Source organism: Electrona antarctica (genome assembly GCF_951216825.1).
Source record: "Electrona antarctica genome assembly, chromosome: 2".
NCBI lineage: Eukaryota > Metazoa > Chordata > Actinopteri > Myctophiformes > Myctophidae > Electrona > Electrona antarctica.
Genome location: NC_136807.1, coordinates 36,584,339 through 36,598,192, shown reverse-complemented (window position 1 = coordinate 36,598,192; position 13,854 = coordinate 36,584,339). Strand labels below are relative to the sequence as shown.

Sequence of the window (13,854 nt, the reverse complement as noted above, 5' to 3'; positions counted from 1 at the left end):
GCTCTGCTGCCTGCCACTGTATTTCAGCGTGAAGGCTGCTACGGTGTGAATACTTTGGTGGTATTCGCTTAAAACTCATTCAATACTAAGTGTTGATTTGACGTATTTCTTATTAATTGCCCTGTTTTATTTGGCATTAATATAGGCTCTTTGAGAGTGCTTTACGCTCTGCTGCCTGCCACTGTATTTCAGCGTGAAGGCTGCTACAGTGTGAATACCTTTGTTAACTCATTCAACGCCAAGTACTGATTTAACTTGTCGCTTATTAATTGCCCTGTTTTAGTTGGCATTAATATAGGCTTTGAGAGTGCTTTACGCTCTGCTGCCTGCCCCCGTATTTCAGCGCGAAGGCTGCCATTACGGTATAGTCCCCATATAGGCACTGGGAGTGTGTTTCGCTCTGCTGCTATCGCTTGCCATCATGAACAGCATCTGTGCTGGATGCTCAGCCTCCCTGAGTCCGGACGATGGCCATGATATGTGCCCTACCTGTCTCGGCATAGCACATCTGAAACAAGCCCTGACAGAGGAGGCTTGTACCAACTGTGGCACCATGCCCTATGCGGCAAGGGTTGCAAGGTTGGCTGCAGTGGAGAGTCCGTCTATCGACATACCTTGCTCAGGAATGCCCACCCTGCGCTCGGTGAGGGATCGCCGTAAACGCAAGGTTACGGAGGCAACGGCCGCGGGCTCAAAGAAGCCCACAGTAGCCACTGTGGTCGAAGAAGCCACTGTAACCAAGGATGATCCCTTGGCTCACAAGGTGGATACGTTGGCCTCCGAGTTTGCCCAGATTAGGGCCCTTCTGCTCAACCTGCAGCCTTGTGCTCCTACCGCCGATACTCTGGCTCCAGTGCCTCAGCACCAGGGCGGAGATGACCACAATGGTCATGCCAGTGGGAACGGAGAGCGGGATGAGGATGCCATGTCCATTGCAGCCTCGGACTCCCTCTTCACTAGCACTGATACAGATCGTGATGGCCTGGAAGGGGACGAGGAGGGGGAACACTCGCCCCACCGTTCAGAAACGGGCTCTCTGGGGCAGGAGGTGGATGCTCCTCAGATGCCTGGGCACGACCTCTCTGTGACCAAGCAGGCCGTCTTGTTGGCCTTGTCACTGCTGGGGCTTGACACCCCTGTTAGTACGGCCCCGACTCGAAATGCCTTTTTCAAAGGCACTGAACAGCCTACGTCCTTCAATGTGCCGCCCTCTGCGGATTTCATAAAGGAGCTTCAGTCGTGTTGGGGGAACCCGAAGTCTAATCTTCACTTCTCACAGGACTGCAGGGCCTTGTCGACCATGGGGGATGCGGCCACATTGGGTTTGAACCGCATGCCTTCAATTGATGAGGCGGTTGCGTCCCTGGTAGTGTCCCCGGACGAGGCCCTCAGGCCTGATGCTCGTTGTCCACGAGCGCAGTGTAGAGTTACGGACGACTACCTGACTAAGAGCTACGACACAGCAGCTCGTATGGCGCGTCTCGGCAACTCTCTTTCCCATCTTGTCCTGGCCCTGTCCCAGTCCCTCCAGATGGCGGGGGCTGACGCACACACACAGAGCCTGAGTGACGTTTCCCTCAGGACCTTTGCTTACATGTCCAGGGAACTTGGCAGACTGATGTCCACTCTGACCATGGCCCGTCGCCAGGTATGGCTCGCCCAGGCCCCATTGTCGAGCAGATGCAGAGAGTCTCTCCTCAAGCTGCCCGTCGTTCCAGGGGTGATGTTTGGGCCCGCAGCTCAAGAGGCCCTGGAGCGTGGTGTTCAGGCAGGGAAGTCCAGGAAGCAGTATGCAGACCTGCGTCAGGTGTCTGGCAGGTCTGCGTCCCGGGCTGGCAGATACTCGGGCCCTCCTTCCTACCCAGCAGCTGGTGCTCGAGGTTCCTCGGGAGGCAGGCGTTCCTTCCCTCTGCAGGGCCAACCCCAGCAGAATTTCCCGCAACCTTCGTTTCGGGCACCCACAGGCAGGGCGCCTAGGCGTGGTGCCTCTAACAGTCGTTTCTCCGGACCACCTAAGGCCCGGGGGAGTCAAGCTTGACCCTCCGGACACAGGCCCCAGCAGGTTCACCCCACAACATCTCAGCCGCTGGGAAGCCTTAACTCCAGACCCTTGGGTGCTAGCAACGCTATCCGAGGGTTACAGGATTCAATTCCGACGTCGGCCCCCGCCATTCAACGGGGTAAGAATGACCGTGGTCGACGACCCACTGAGGTCTCGGGCCCTCAGTCTGGAAATTGCAGAGCTCCTACAGAAAGGAGCCATAGAGAGTGTACCTGGTGCAGCTCAGCTAAGAGGGTACTACTCCTTTTATTTTCTCGTTCCAAAGAAGGATGGCGGGCTTCGGCCGATCCTCGACCTCAGGCAGTTGAACCAGTACCTGAAGGTTTTTCGTTTTCGGATGCTGCGCACGGTGGACGTTCTCCAGTCCGTGTCAGCCAACGATTGGTTCACAAGCATCGATCTGAAGGATGCTTATTTCCACGTGCCAGTGGCACCACATCACAGAGAGTTCCTCCGCTTTGCCGTCATGGGGCAGGCTTATCAATTCCGGGTGCTCCCGTTCGGTCTCTCTCTCTCCCCCCGGGTCTTCACCAGATGCGTGGCAGCGGCACTTGCCCCGCTACAAGCCAGGGGTATGCGGATCCTCCCATATCTGGACGATTGGCTTCTGTGCGCCTCAAGTCGCGAGAGGGTGCTCTGCGACACGTCGGCCCTTCTGGACCATGTTGCACAGCTGGGACTCACGGTGAATTTCACCAAGAGTTCTTTGACTCCCCGTCAGGACGTGGTGTTCATCGGCATTGCCATCAACTCCGTCTCAATGAGAGCTTGCCCCTCCCCGCGGCGGGTTGGCGACATTCTGGAGCTTGTCTCCCGTGTTCAAGGGGGTACAAGGCTGACGTACGGCCTGCTCCTTCGGTTGCTAGGCATGTTGATTGCTGCATCCGCACTCGTGCCCCTGGGACTCCTTTCTTTGCGACCCCTGCAGATATGGACCAATGCCTTGGGCCTCGACCCCAAGAGGCACCAGAAGCGGCTCGTGAGGACATCCAGCCAGTGCCGGCGGTTACTGGAACCTTGGAAGAAACGGCAGGACCTGTGCCGCGGTGTCGTCTTGGGCTCAATACCCTCCCGCCGGGAGGTTGTTGTGACGGATGCGTCCCTCTCAGGCTGGGGGGCCGTGTGGAATCACAGGACTGTCAGAGGGGCCTGGGGCCCTCGGCAGAGACATCAACACATAAATGTACTGGAGCTCCGTACAGTGTGTCTTGCCCTCAGGCATTTCCTTCCTGCCCTAGAAGGGAAACATGTCCTTGTCCGGACAGACAATACGTCAGCGGTCTACCACGTAAACCATCAGGGAGGCGTCAGATCCAAGCAATCTCTGCTGGAGGCCCAGAGACTCCTTCGGTGGGCGTTCCCTCGCTTCGCGAGTCTCAGAGCGGTGCATCTCCCAGGGCTGGACAACCAGGCTGCAGACCTGCTTTCACGTGGATGCCCTCCTCCGGGGGAATGGAGGCTGAATCCCTCAGTAGTTCGCGAGGTATGGGAGAGGTTCGGGAGAGCTGGAGTGGACCTGTTCGCTTCGAGTGCGTCGACGCACTGTCCTCAGTGGTTCTCCCAGTTCGAACCGTCCAGCCCGTTGGGGCAGGACGCACTGGCTCACCCCTGGCCTCGGGACTGTCTGCTGTATGCATTCCCTCCACTCCCACTACTCAAGCTCATACTGCACAGGATAGCCACAGACGGGCACAAGGTGCTGCTGGTGGCGCCGTACTGGCCTGGGAGGGTTTGGTTCCCCATGGTCCAGCAACTTCTCGACGGGACGCCTTGGCCTCTGCCGTCGAGGCAGGATCTCCTCTCTCAGGCAGGGGGCCACATCTGGCACCCCTGTCCGGACCGACTTCGGCTCCATGTTTGGCCCCTGAAGGGCCGGACCTTCTACTGAACTCCTGTGACCAGGCAGTTGTCCGCACCATGCTCAACGCTAGGGCGCCCTCCACTAGGGCGCTGTATGCGAACAGATGGAAGCTGTTCTGTGGCTGGTGTGAAGAACAATGTGTGGACCCAGCCACGTGCTCTGTGCCGGTGCTGCTCCGCTACCTGCAGATGCTGCTGGACAAGAGTCTTCAGCCCAATACAGTGAAGGTGTATCTGGCCGCCATTTCAGCCCGGCATGTGCCAGTCGACGGGCGTACCCTGTGGTCTCACCCATGGGTGGGTAGCTTCCTGAAAGGGGCCGTTAGGTTGCACCCCCCACACGTCACCCGAGTGCCTTCATGGGATTTACCTATGGTGCTGGAAGCCCTGTGCTCAGCACCTTTCGAGCCGCTGGAGCGGGCTGACCTCAAGTGGTTATCAGTCAAGACTGCCTTCCTCCTTGCCATCACATCCGCCAAGCGGGTGGGGGAGCTCCATGCCCTGTCTGTAGCTAGCGAGTGCGTTAGGTGGGCTGCGGACGGGTCTGGGGTCACACTGTGGCCCAACCCCTCTTTTCTCCCCAAGAGGATCTCAACCTTTCACGTCAACCAGCCAGTCAGGTTGGCGGCTTTCACCCCGCAGCCGGGAGCGGAGGGGCTACTCCCTGCCGCTGGGCTGTGTCCCATCCGGGCCCTCAGGCAGTACATCGCCATGACGACAGACTTCCGGAAGTCAGACGCCCTCTTCCTGTGCTATGGAGGGCACAGAAAGGGGTATTCCGTCTCTAAACAACGGCTTTCTCACTGGGTGGTGGACGCCGTTTTACAGGCCTACGAGCGCCGGGGGTTGCCGGCTCCCCCTGTGAGGTGTCACTCAACTCGGAGTGTCTCCACCTCCTGGGCCGCGCTGAGGGGTGTCCCGCTGGCCGATATCTGTGCTGCAGCGACATGGGCCTCTTCGTGCACATTTGCCCGCTTCTACCGGGTGAATGTGACCACCCCTCATCCTGTGGCGACGGCAGTGCTGTCCGCTTCTTCGACCTGCAACTGAGGTTCGGTGAGTGCAGGTTCCTCGTGACCATGTTGGTATGAGTCATCCAGGTGTTGAAAACACCGCCCCTCTGGCGGTCAGTAGGTATGAAATAGAACGCAAGTTATGCATATAACTATGGTTCTATGAATACCGGATGACCGCCAGAGTTCATTGTCACTCGGAATCCAGACGAAAAGATTTCAGGAGGATGAACCCTGTGAACTGGGCACCTATATCGGTGGCTCACGCCCACAGGGGGTCACGAGTGACAGTGTTGGTATTAATATTCGACCAATGCGCGAGCGCGTGATGCATATCCAGGTGTTGAAAACACCGCCCCTCTGGCGGTCATCCGGTATTCATAGAACCATAGTTATATGCATAACTTGCGATTTAGGTTGAAAATCGGCAAAGTTTTCCTTTGTATGCAACCCATGTGTGTACAAATAATGCCTCTATTCTATAATCTAGAGAGGGTCAAAGGTCAGTGTGTCCAGGCTGTGATTGGTGACACTGACCGATGGAGACGCCGCAATGGGAGCCACAGAGGTTGATGTTGCTCTCGGAGATGGCGGCCATGCGAAGTTGGTCGTACGCCCGGGTGAAGAAGGTGGCGAAGGTGCTGGCAAACACCACGTTGCGGTCCCGCGCGGCACAGCCGACCGCCACGCTAACCTAGGGAGGGTAGGGAGCAAGGAGAGAGGGAGAAGGTGTGTGAGAAGGGGAAGGAAGAGTGTAGACAGGAGACAATAAATACACAGTACCATTATTTGTGTTAATTGAAGGGCTTCCGTAGCTGAGTGGGTAGAGATCATGGGTGGAGTTTATGGGGGGGGCATCGCCCCCCCTGGTGGAATTAAAAAAGAAATAAAGTTCAAGATTTATTTTGTTTGCATGCAATGAAATAAAACTAATTGTGAGAAATAAATCAGAATTCTATTATGTTTTGTTTTACAATAAATACATTTTAGAGCAGTCATCATTATATTTTCGTAATGACCTGCGTCAGTCAGACACGCAGGTATCAACCCACCTCTGACCTCTACTGTCTTCCTACCTGTGTAGTCAACTTGGCAAAAGTAAAGGCAGTTTACAACAAACCCGGCCCCGCCCCCGGGGCCATCAGTGGAGGTGGATCATGATCTTGGGGAAAAACACGGTTGTCCAAAGCAGCCTATTTTACAGGAATTCCCCACAAAGTCATTGGAAAAACCCAACGTTTGTTTTCCACCTTTTATTACAAGAAGCATGCGTGGATGGAATATTCAGTTTCAAAGGACGCTGTCTTTTATTTTGCGTGCCGACACTTCCAGAATAACAGCAAGTCAGTTAAAAACATGGAACCCCCGTAGTGCTGAAAGTTATATGGAGCAGGTGTGTGTGTGTGTGTGTGTGTGTGTGTGTGTGTGTGTGTGTGTGTGTGTGTGTGTGTGTGTGTGTGTGTGTGTGTGTGTGTGTGTTGTGCTGCTGTAGGCCTACTACCTAAATACCTAAATGGTGTTAGGGCATTGTAAAAAGCGCAAAAATAACTACGCCCATGGTAGAGAGATGCCAGCTGGGAATCAAAAGCCGGTTTGCCCTTGGCTCGCCAAGTCTACATATTGAAGTGACATTTGTGTGCTCATCTGAGCTATCTGAGCAGCCATCTGCTGGGTGATGCAGTAAAAGTAATTTCGCCTCCCCGGGGACCAGAAAATATTGCCTTAACCTTAACTCAGAGAGTTATGTAATGAAATGGTTACGGGTCCTCCTTTGACTATGCTTCCCCCTCCTGGTTCTCCAGCATCCCAATGTTACTTAAGACTAAGCTTCATGCAGACCTCCCAAAACAAACTAATTCGACTACTTCTCGACCATGACCCACCTACTACCAACCCATTTTGCTGGTCTAAACTGGCTCCGGGTAGAAGACAGGGTTAAGCAATTGAAAATGGGCTTGACCTTCAAAATTATAAATGCAACCTTGCCCTCAATGCCCTCAGTGCCTGCATACGTAACTAACTACCGCAAAATGGTGAGCAACACCCACAGACACAATACTAGAGGGAGTGAGAACAACAATTTGGCACCACCCATTTTCAAAATAAATATGGGTAAATTTTCCTTCTACAGCACCGCCACCAAAGCGTGGAATGCCCTGACCCCCTCCCTCAAAACATCCCCCTTTCAGCAGGCCCAAGGGAGAGGAAATGATCATCCCCCCTTTTCCATTTTCCCCTCATTGTATACAGTGTTTTTATTTTTACTGTTTGTCATGGATTTATTTTTATTTTTTGACCTATGATGATATTGAATTTTGTTGTTATTGTTCATGTCATGTCTATGAATTGATTGCATAGGGCCTAAATGGAAACAAGACCGCAAGGACTTGTTTTAGGTGCTATCCCTTTTGGACTGAGTGTTTGAATGTAGCTCAATACCGGAATCACTTAATATTTAATGTGACATCACTACGACCAAGCTACAGTATTTAATTAATGCAGATAGCCAGTGACCTATTTTCGGGGGGTCCTATTGTTGTTTGGCATCCACTGAGAGTCACGGGCACAAAACAAAGGCTCGTTAACTGGGATAAAAATGTTGATGATGGTAGAAATGGGGCTAATAATAATGTGGGTGACATGATTAATTATCTTTCTCAATGGAATCTTGGGCAGCAGAGGATAAGAATTTGATTAGGGTAACATTATAAGGTGAATCAGTGAAACAAAGAAAGGTTAATTAAAAGAGCATGAGGATAAAGTCACAGCTCAGGAAGTGAGTTTATACAAAAAGTGCCAAAACTCCAGCAAATATAAGAGCAGAATACATTCAGGTGAAATTATAGATCAGCTCTCTCTTTGCTAGACCATGCTGCATAATTATGATACTACTCAGGGTTCAAAGTCAACTATAAACAAATATACATTATAATTGTGTGTCAGCCATTTAAGACAATGTGCTTAACCAGGCTACTTATATTAAATGCATAACCCAGGTACACACACACACACACACACACACACACACACACACACACACACACACACACGCGCGCGCGCGCACACACACCTATATCACACCAACAGGCTTCTTCTACTATTGGCCATTAAGCGCAATGTTACTATATGACATGCTTAGGCCAGATCTTACCATGTTCTGCTCTGCGATGTAGCATTCCACATAGCGGTTAGGGTGTTCGTTCTTGAAGAGCTCGGCGAAGGTGGAGTTCTTGGTGTCTCCGTCCAGGACTATGACGTGGTCGTTGTAGCGTCCCAGCTTGGCCAGAGCAGCTCCATAGGCCTTCCGTGTGGCGATCTACAGAACATTACATGGTGCACAGAGACGTCGTCATTTCTTTCTTGCTCGAGAAAATACAGGAGCAATCATTGTAACTTTTCCCCCCATCATTGCGCATTCAGTGACTCAATAACTTCTCCAGTGACACAGTAAATTCCTGCTATTGAAAAATAGCAGATCTACAAGCTGCTTTTTTTGAAAAGTCGTGAAAAAGTTTCTTTCAGAGCGAACGTTTTTAACTCAAACCTTTGCTTCTGGGGGGTCCCTAGAACTACATGTTTTCAGACAAATACAGATAATTCTGGGGGTCCTTGACATGAAAAAGGTTGAGCACCAGTGCACCACTGACATAGAGATTTAGAAGCCTTTTTTTTTTTTTTGAATCGGCCTCGGGTCTAAATGGGTTAATTTAACCCTGAGAGTGTGTACCTTTTCCCCGGGTTTGTAGGTGGGTGCGCTTGGCATGCGGACGTTGCGGAGGCTGACGGGTGGAGCGTCTTCGCTGGGCGGAGCAGGGTAGAGGCGCTTGCTGCTGCTTACGAGGTGTCCCTGTAGCTCCTTCACCACACTGTCGGCCATGTCTTTAGGCAGGGGCTTCCCATGCCAGCCCAACTTATCCTCAGCCCCTGGAAAAGAGGACAAGCACAGTTATCACACATACTTGACTGCACAAATTGACACAAATTAGCCCCCATTACAAAATATATACGCCAATGACCCCCATTAGAGAATATTTTTACGGCTCTAGCAGTGACTCTCAACCATTTTAATTTCAAGGACCGCCAGTTTGACATGCATTGGAACCATTTGTACACTCTCAGAGTTACAGACCCATAAGGGTCCAAAATTGGTTCCAAACTATCATTTAGCTGTGGGGACCCCCTGGAACTCCCTCAAGGACCCCTTGGGGTTCCCGGACCCTACTTAGGAAACCACTGCTATATATAGTGGTGGAAGTATAACTAAGTACATTGTACAGTATTGTACTTAAAAGTACAATTTTGAAGTAGGCTATTTGTACTTTACTTGAATATTTCCAATTTCCAGTAGGCTACTTTTACCTCTACTTCATTACATCTCAGAGGCAAATATTAATTGTACCACTACATTTATTTGAAAACTTTAGTTACAATTTACTTTGATTATTACAAATCTAGCCAATCTACAAGCTCACAATGCATCACGATGTGACACATTGCGAGTTTATAGATCTGCTATTTTCAAAGGATTTTGTATACATAAGTAAAAAATGGGAGTACTTTTTTTTCACCACTGTCTATATACTGTATAGTGGACCTTGCAAACCTTAAACACCTGGCACTCATGCAGAAGTCTTCTACCTCAGTGGATTACAATGCTAATCTCTAGGTCAAAGGGCGCAACATCTGAGGCAATGTTATATGCACATACTCTTCTATCTCTTTCTCTCACCCTTTCTTACATTAAAGCCCTTAAACCAGTGCCGTCGTTACGTATACGCGCAGTGCGTATTGCGCGTAGGGCAACGCGCCAAGAGGGGCAACAAAAACATGCCAAAAAGTGCCAAGCCGCATAATAAGGAGCAGCCATGTGTGCGTCCTCAAAAACGGCAAAAATAGCCGATCTGAATGAGGAAATGCAGCGCTCTCGGCGGGAGGTGGAGGCAGCACAAATATCCTACGAGTAGGGCAACCAAATACATCCCTGATTAAAACCAACACTTCTTTCACTACTCTTTGTAATTACTAACAATCTATAGCCTATGATGAATGTTAGACAATGCCCAATATACTTTCATAAACTGATACCATATTTCTAGAATTGATATGCTATATTCATATCGAGCGATAGTTCAGGCAAGCACGGCTGTCAGACATTTGGTATCAGGCTCAACCCATAAAGGGTTCCATTTTATTTTCAGGCTCTGCCTCTGGGGCGTTAGTGACCTCAGATTCTGTGTAATGCTTGCGCAGATAATCGGTAGTATCACACCCACACACTGAATGCATTATCATTGCAATTAGTGGTTAATCCTGATGATCTGACTGAATTGTACTTTATATTTGTGTGACCCTAGCGAGCAACCAACCACTAACCAGGTCAAATTCCTTGTACGTGCAGCAACCTTACTTACTGACTTATGTCAGATTCTGATTCATGATGTTACATAACTGTGTGTATACTCATCGACTTTTAAATAGAGAGCTGGAGTAATGTCTCTTTCTCTCTCCTTCTCTGGTTATGCCTCTCTCTCACACGTGGGTGTGCATGGGCGTGTGTGTGTGTGTGTGTGTGTGTGTGTGTGTGTGTGTGGGCGTGTGTGGGCGTGTGTGGGCGTGTGTGTGTGTGTGTGTGTGTGTGTGTGTGTGTGGGTGTGCATGGGCGTGTGTGTGTGTGTGTGTGTGTGTGTGTGTGTGTGTGTGTGTGTGTGTGTGTGTGTGTGTGTGTGTGTGTGTGTGTGTGTGTGTGTGTGTGTGTGTGTGTGTGTGTGTGTGTGTGTGTGTGTGTGTGCATACACTGTTATCACAACACCACACAATGAGCTGCGGGTCAGAGTGTGTCTTACACATTCTGAGGGATTACTGGGCTGCTGTAGCTAAACCACTGAACCGCTGCCTGGATTACAACAGGTTAGGGTGCCTCTCGGACCGTGTGTCTCAGTGTGTTGTCCTAAGAGCATAGCGTAGGTCTTGACCTTGTGTCTTGTTGGAATAGCCTTTGTTGGAGTGCCAACCTGTGGGACATGGTGCGTTAAGCAAGGTATTGGCATTCGTCCCGCTTCATTGGTTTTTTTTTGGTATGTGGTTTTATCGTATTCAGTGGTGGGGGGAGGGGGGGGGGGGGGGGGGGGGGCGCCGACCATCCCTTGAAGTGTGTCACGAAAGGGTGCAATGAAATAATGCTGCAGTGATGTGTCAGTTATGTCATTGTTTTGGCACCATAGAAATATTTAACCACACAAACAATGGGATGTGTTTGTAATTGGACTAAAGCAAACCTTTCATTGAGCACCTGTGTGAAGCAAGGCATCATGGACTAGAGGCATCCTGTGTTACGAATAGATAAATGAACAGGATTTTACTGTGTAGGTTCATTAAGTGGACATCGAGGGGTGAGAGGTGTTGCCTATATATACAATAGAAACCGAATTTATGTCTCAAAACACTACACGTGCCAGTAGTCAAGCGGTTTTAAGTACCGGGGGAGTATCGTGATGATGAATGAGGCAGTATTATCAAAGAGTGTGTTGGGGTTTTGTTTGTACCTGGGATGCCTTTGCCCTTGATGGTCTTGGCGATGACGGCGAGGGGCTGGTGGCGTGGCTGGCTGAGAACTTTGCAGAGCTCCTCAACACTGTGGCCATCCACAATGATAGACTGCCAGCTGAAACAATCACAGAGTCAACTTTAAAAAGAGTTCATTCATACACATAAACAGAATTCACTGTCGTTCTCTCTTAGTCCCACACAAAACCCCAGACACACAAATGCACACATCTTTGTATATACAGTGCACATGACAACCACACACACACGCACGCACCCATGCACGCACGCACCGCAGACACGCACACACACACAGTATGTCCACTCACCCGAAAGCCTCGCAACGTTTCTGGTACTTCTCCACGTGGTGCTGGAGGGGCGTCGGGTCACTCTGGCCCAGGCGGTTGATGTCCAGGATGGCCACGAGGTTGTCCAGTTGGTAGTACGAAGCGAACGCCATGGCCTCCCACACAGAGCCCTCAGACATCTCCCCATCGCCCAGCAGGCAGAACACACGGTAGCTGCATGGGGGGAGAGAGAGACTTATTATTTCATTTAGAGACTTGAGCATCAATGCAATTGTATTTTATTAGGTCGTTATTTGTATTTGTAAATGTCTGTCAATGAAAACTGTTTCTCAATTAACCTACAACCTGATTAAATAAAATGTATAGATGTGGCTTCTGAAGTGAATCACACTCATGATGATGATGTCAAGTTCAAGTTTGATAGCCAGAGTTGATTCTGTTGTATTATGACGTCATGCATGTAATGGCATGAGCTATGCTGGTGCTGCCCTGCTTTTGAGGGGACAGACATACAGACCCTGTTCTAGATGACTTGGCCTTCAGCCACACCATAATACATAAATAATGACAAGGACAGTAGACAGACAGACAGACAGACAGACAGACAGACAGACAGACAGACAGACAGACAGACAGACAGACAGACAGACAGACAGACAGACAGATAGACAGATAGACAGATAGATAGATAGATAGATATGTGGGGCGGCGGTGGCTCAGGGGTAGAGTGCCTGGATGCCGGATGGGAACCGCAAGGTTGCCAGTTCGAACCCGGGCTCCCCCAGAGTTACTGTCGAAGTGTCCTTGAGCAAGACACTGAACCCCTAATTGCTCCCGATGTGCTAGTTGGTGCCTTGCATGGTTTCCGCTGCCATCGGTGTATGAATGTGTGTGTGAATGGGTGAATGTAATGCACAATCTATGTAAAGCGCCTTGGATAAAGGCGCTATATAAATGCACCATTTACCATTTATAGATAGATAGATAGATAGATAGATAGATAGATAGATAGATAGATAGATAGATAGATAGATAGATAGATAGATACTACTACAGGAGTGCAACACACACCGCTGCTGGACACAGGGCAAGGTGAAAACATGTGCTATTGTCTCTTGCAGAGGAGCAGGGTAATTTTCCATACAATTCTTTGTCTTGTCTCAAACCATCACCCTCTAACACACACACACACACACACACACACACACACACACACACACTATGTGCGTGCTCTGATCATCCTCACTACTCCGCTTCCGTGGCATAACGACACCTGACAGCTTTCCAGTCAAATAGACACATTCTCATTAAAGCTGGAAGATCTGCAGAGACACCCGAGCATTATGGCTCGCATTCCAACCTTCACCACAGAGAGAGAGAGAGAGAGAGAGAGAGAGAGAGAGAGAGAGAGAAGAGAGAGAGAGAGAGAGAGAGAGAGAGACAGACAGAGAGAGAGAGAGAGAGAGAGATGGGGTACGGTAACAAACACAGATGAGGAAGACAAAGAAAGGAATTCCTGAGGCTGCAGACAAGAGAGGGAGAGATCAAGGGAGGGAGGGAGAGAAAAAGAGAGAAAGTGATGGACTACAAGGACAAGACAATACTGTGTGTGCGTGTGTGCGCGCGTGCGTGCGCGCGCATGCGTGCGCCTGTATGACTGTGTTCTCCTTCTGTTTCCCGTCGCCTAGTGGAAGGTGAGAAAAACAGACATGGTGACACTCTTGTTGTAAACGAACCCAACTCTATAGCCAGCTGATGCGCCTCAAACACACATGCATACATAAAGCTATGATTTTTTTCTCTATGAACATGCTATCCCATGCCCTGGGGAGGCTGCTGCTATAATTCCATTATCCTATCCGGTGGGCTTTGTGTAAAGCATGAATACACATGAATACAACACTGTTGATTTAATAAAGTGGTAGTTACATTTCAAAGGTGGCGTGTTGGTTAAATGAAATCCTTTTAGTAAATTGAGCTGGGCTCATACAAGCGTGAAGATGAGGACTTTTCTGTAATTGTGTAATGAGGACTTTTCTGTAATTGTGTAATGATAAATGCTCTGGCC

At 49.9% G+C, this 13,854-nt stretch overlaps 1 protein-coding gene across 1 annotated transcript in view; it reads right to left on the bottom strand.

Annotated features, from left to right (window-relative positions):
- LOC306915057 (transketolase-like) overlaps nucleotides 1-13,854 on the bottom strand; it is a 29,843-nt gene that overhangs the window by 7,437 nt on the left and 8,552 nt on the right. Inside the window, exons 5-9 of the mRNA XM_079492303.1 lie at nucleotides 11,808-11,999; nucleotides 11,478-11,596; nucleotides 8,663-8,859; nucleotides 8,087-8,251; nucleotides 5,473-5,629 (exon numbers count right to left, since the gene is read on the bottom strand). Of these exons, the coding sequence (XP_079348429.1) occupies nucleotides 5,473-5,629; nucleotides 8,087-8,251; nucleotides 8,663-8,859; nucleotides 11,478-11,596; nucleotides 11,808-11,999 (830 nt within the window). The remainder of the gene's footprint in view (nucleotides 1-5,472; nucleotides 5,630-8,086; nucleotides 8,252-8,662; nucleotides 8,860-11,477; nucleotides 11,597-11,807; nucleotides 12,000-13,854) is intronic.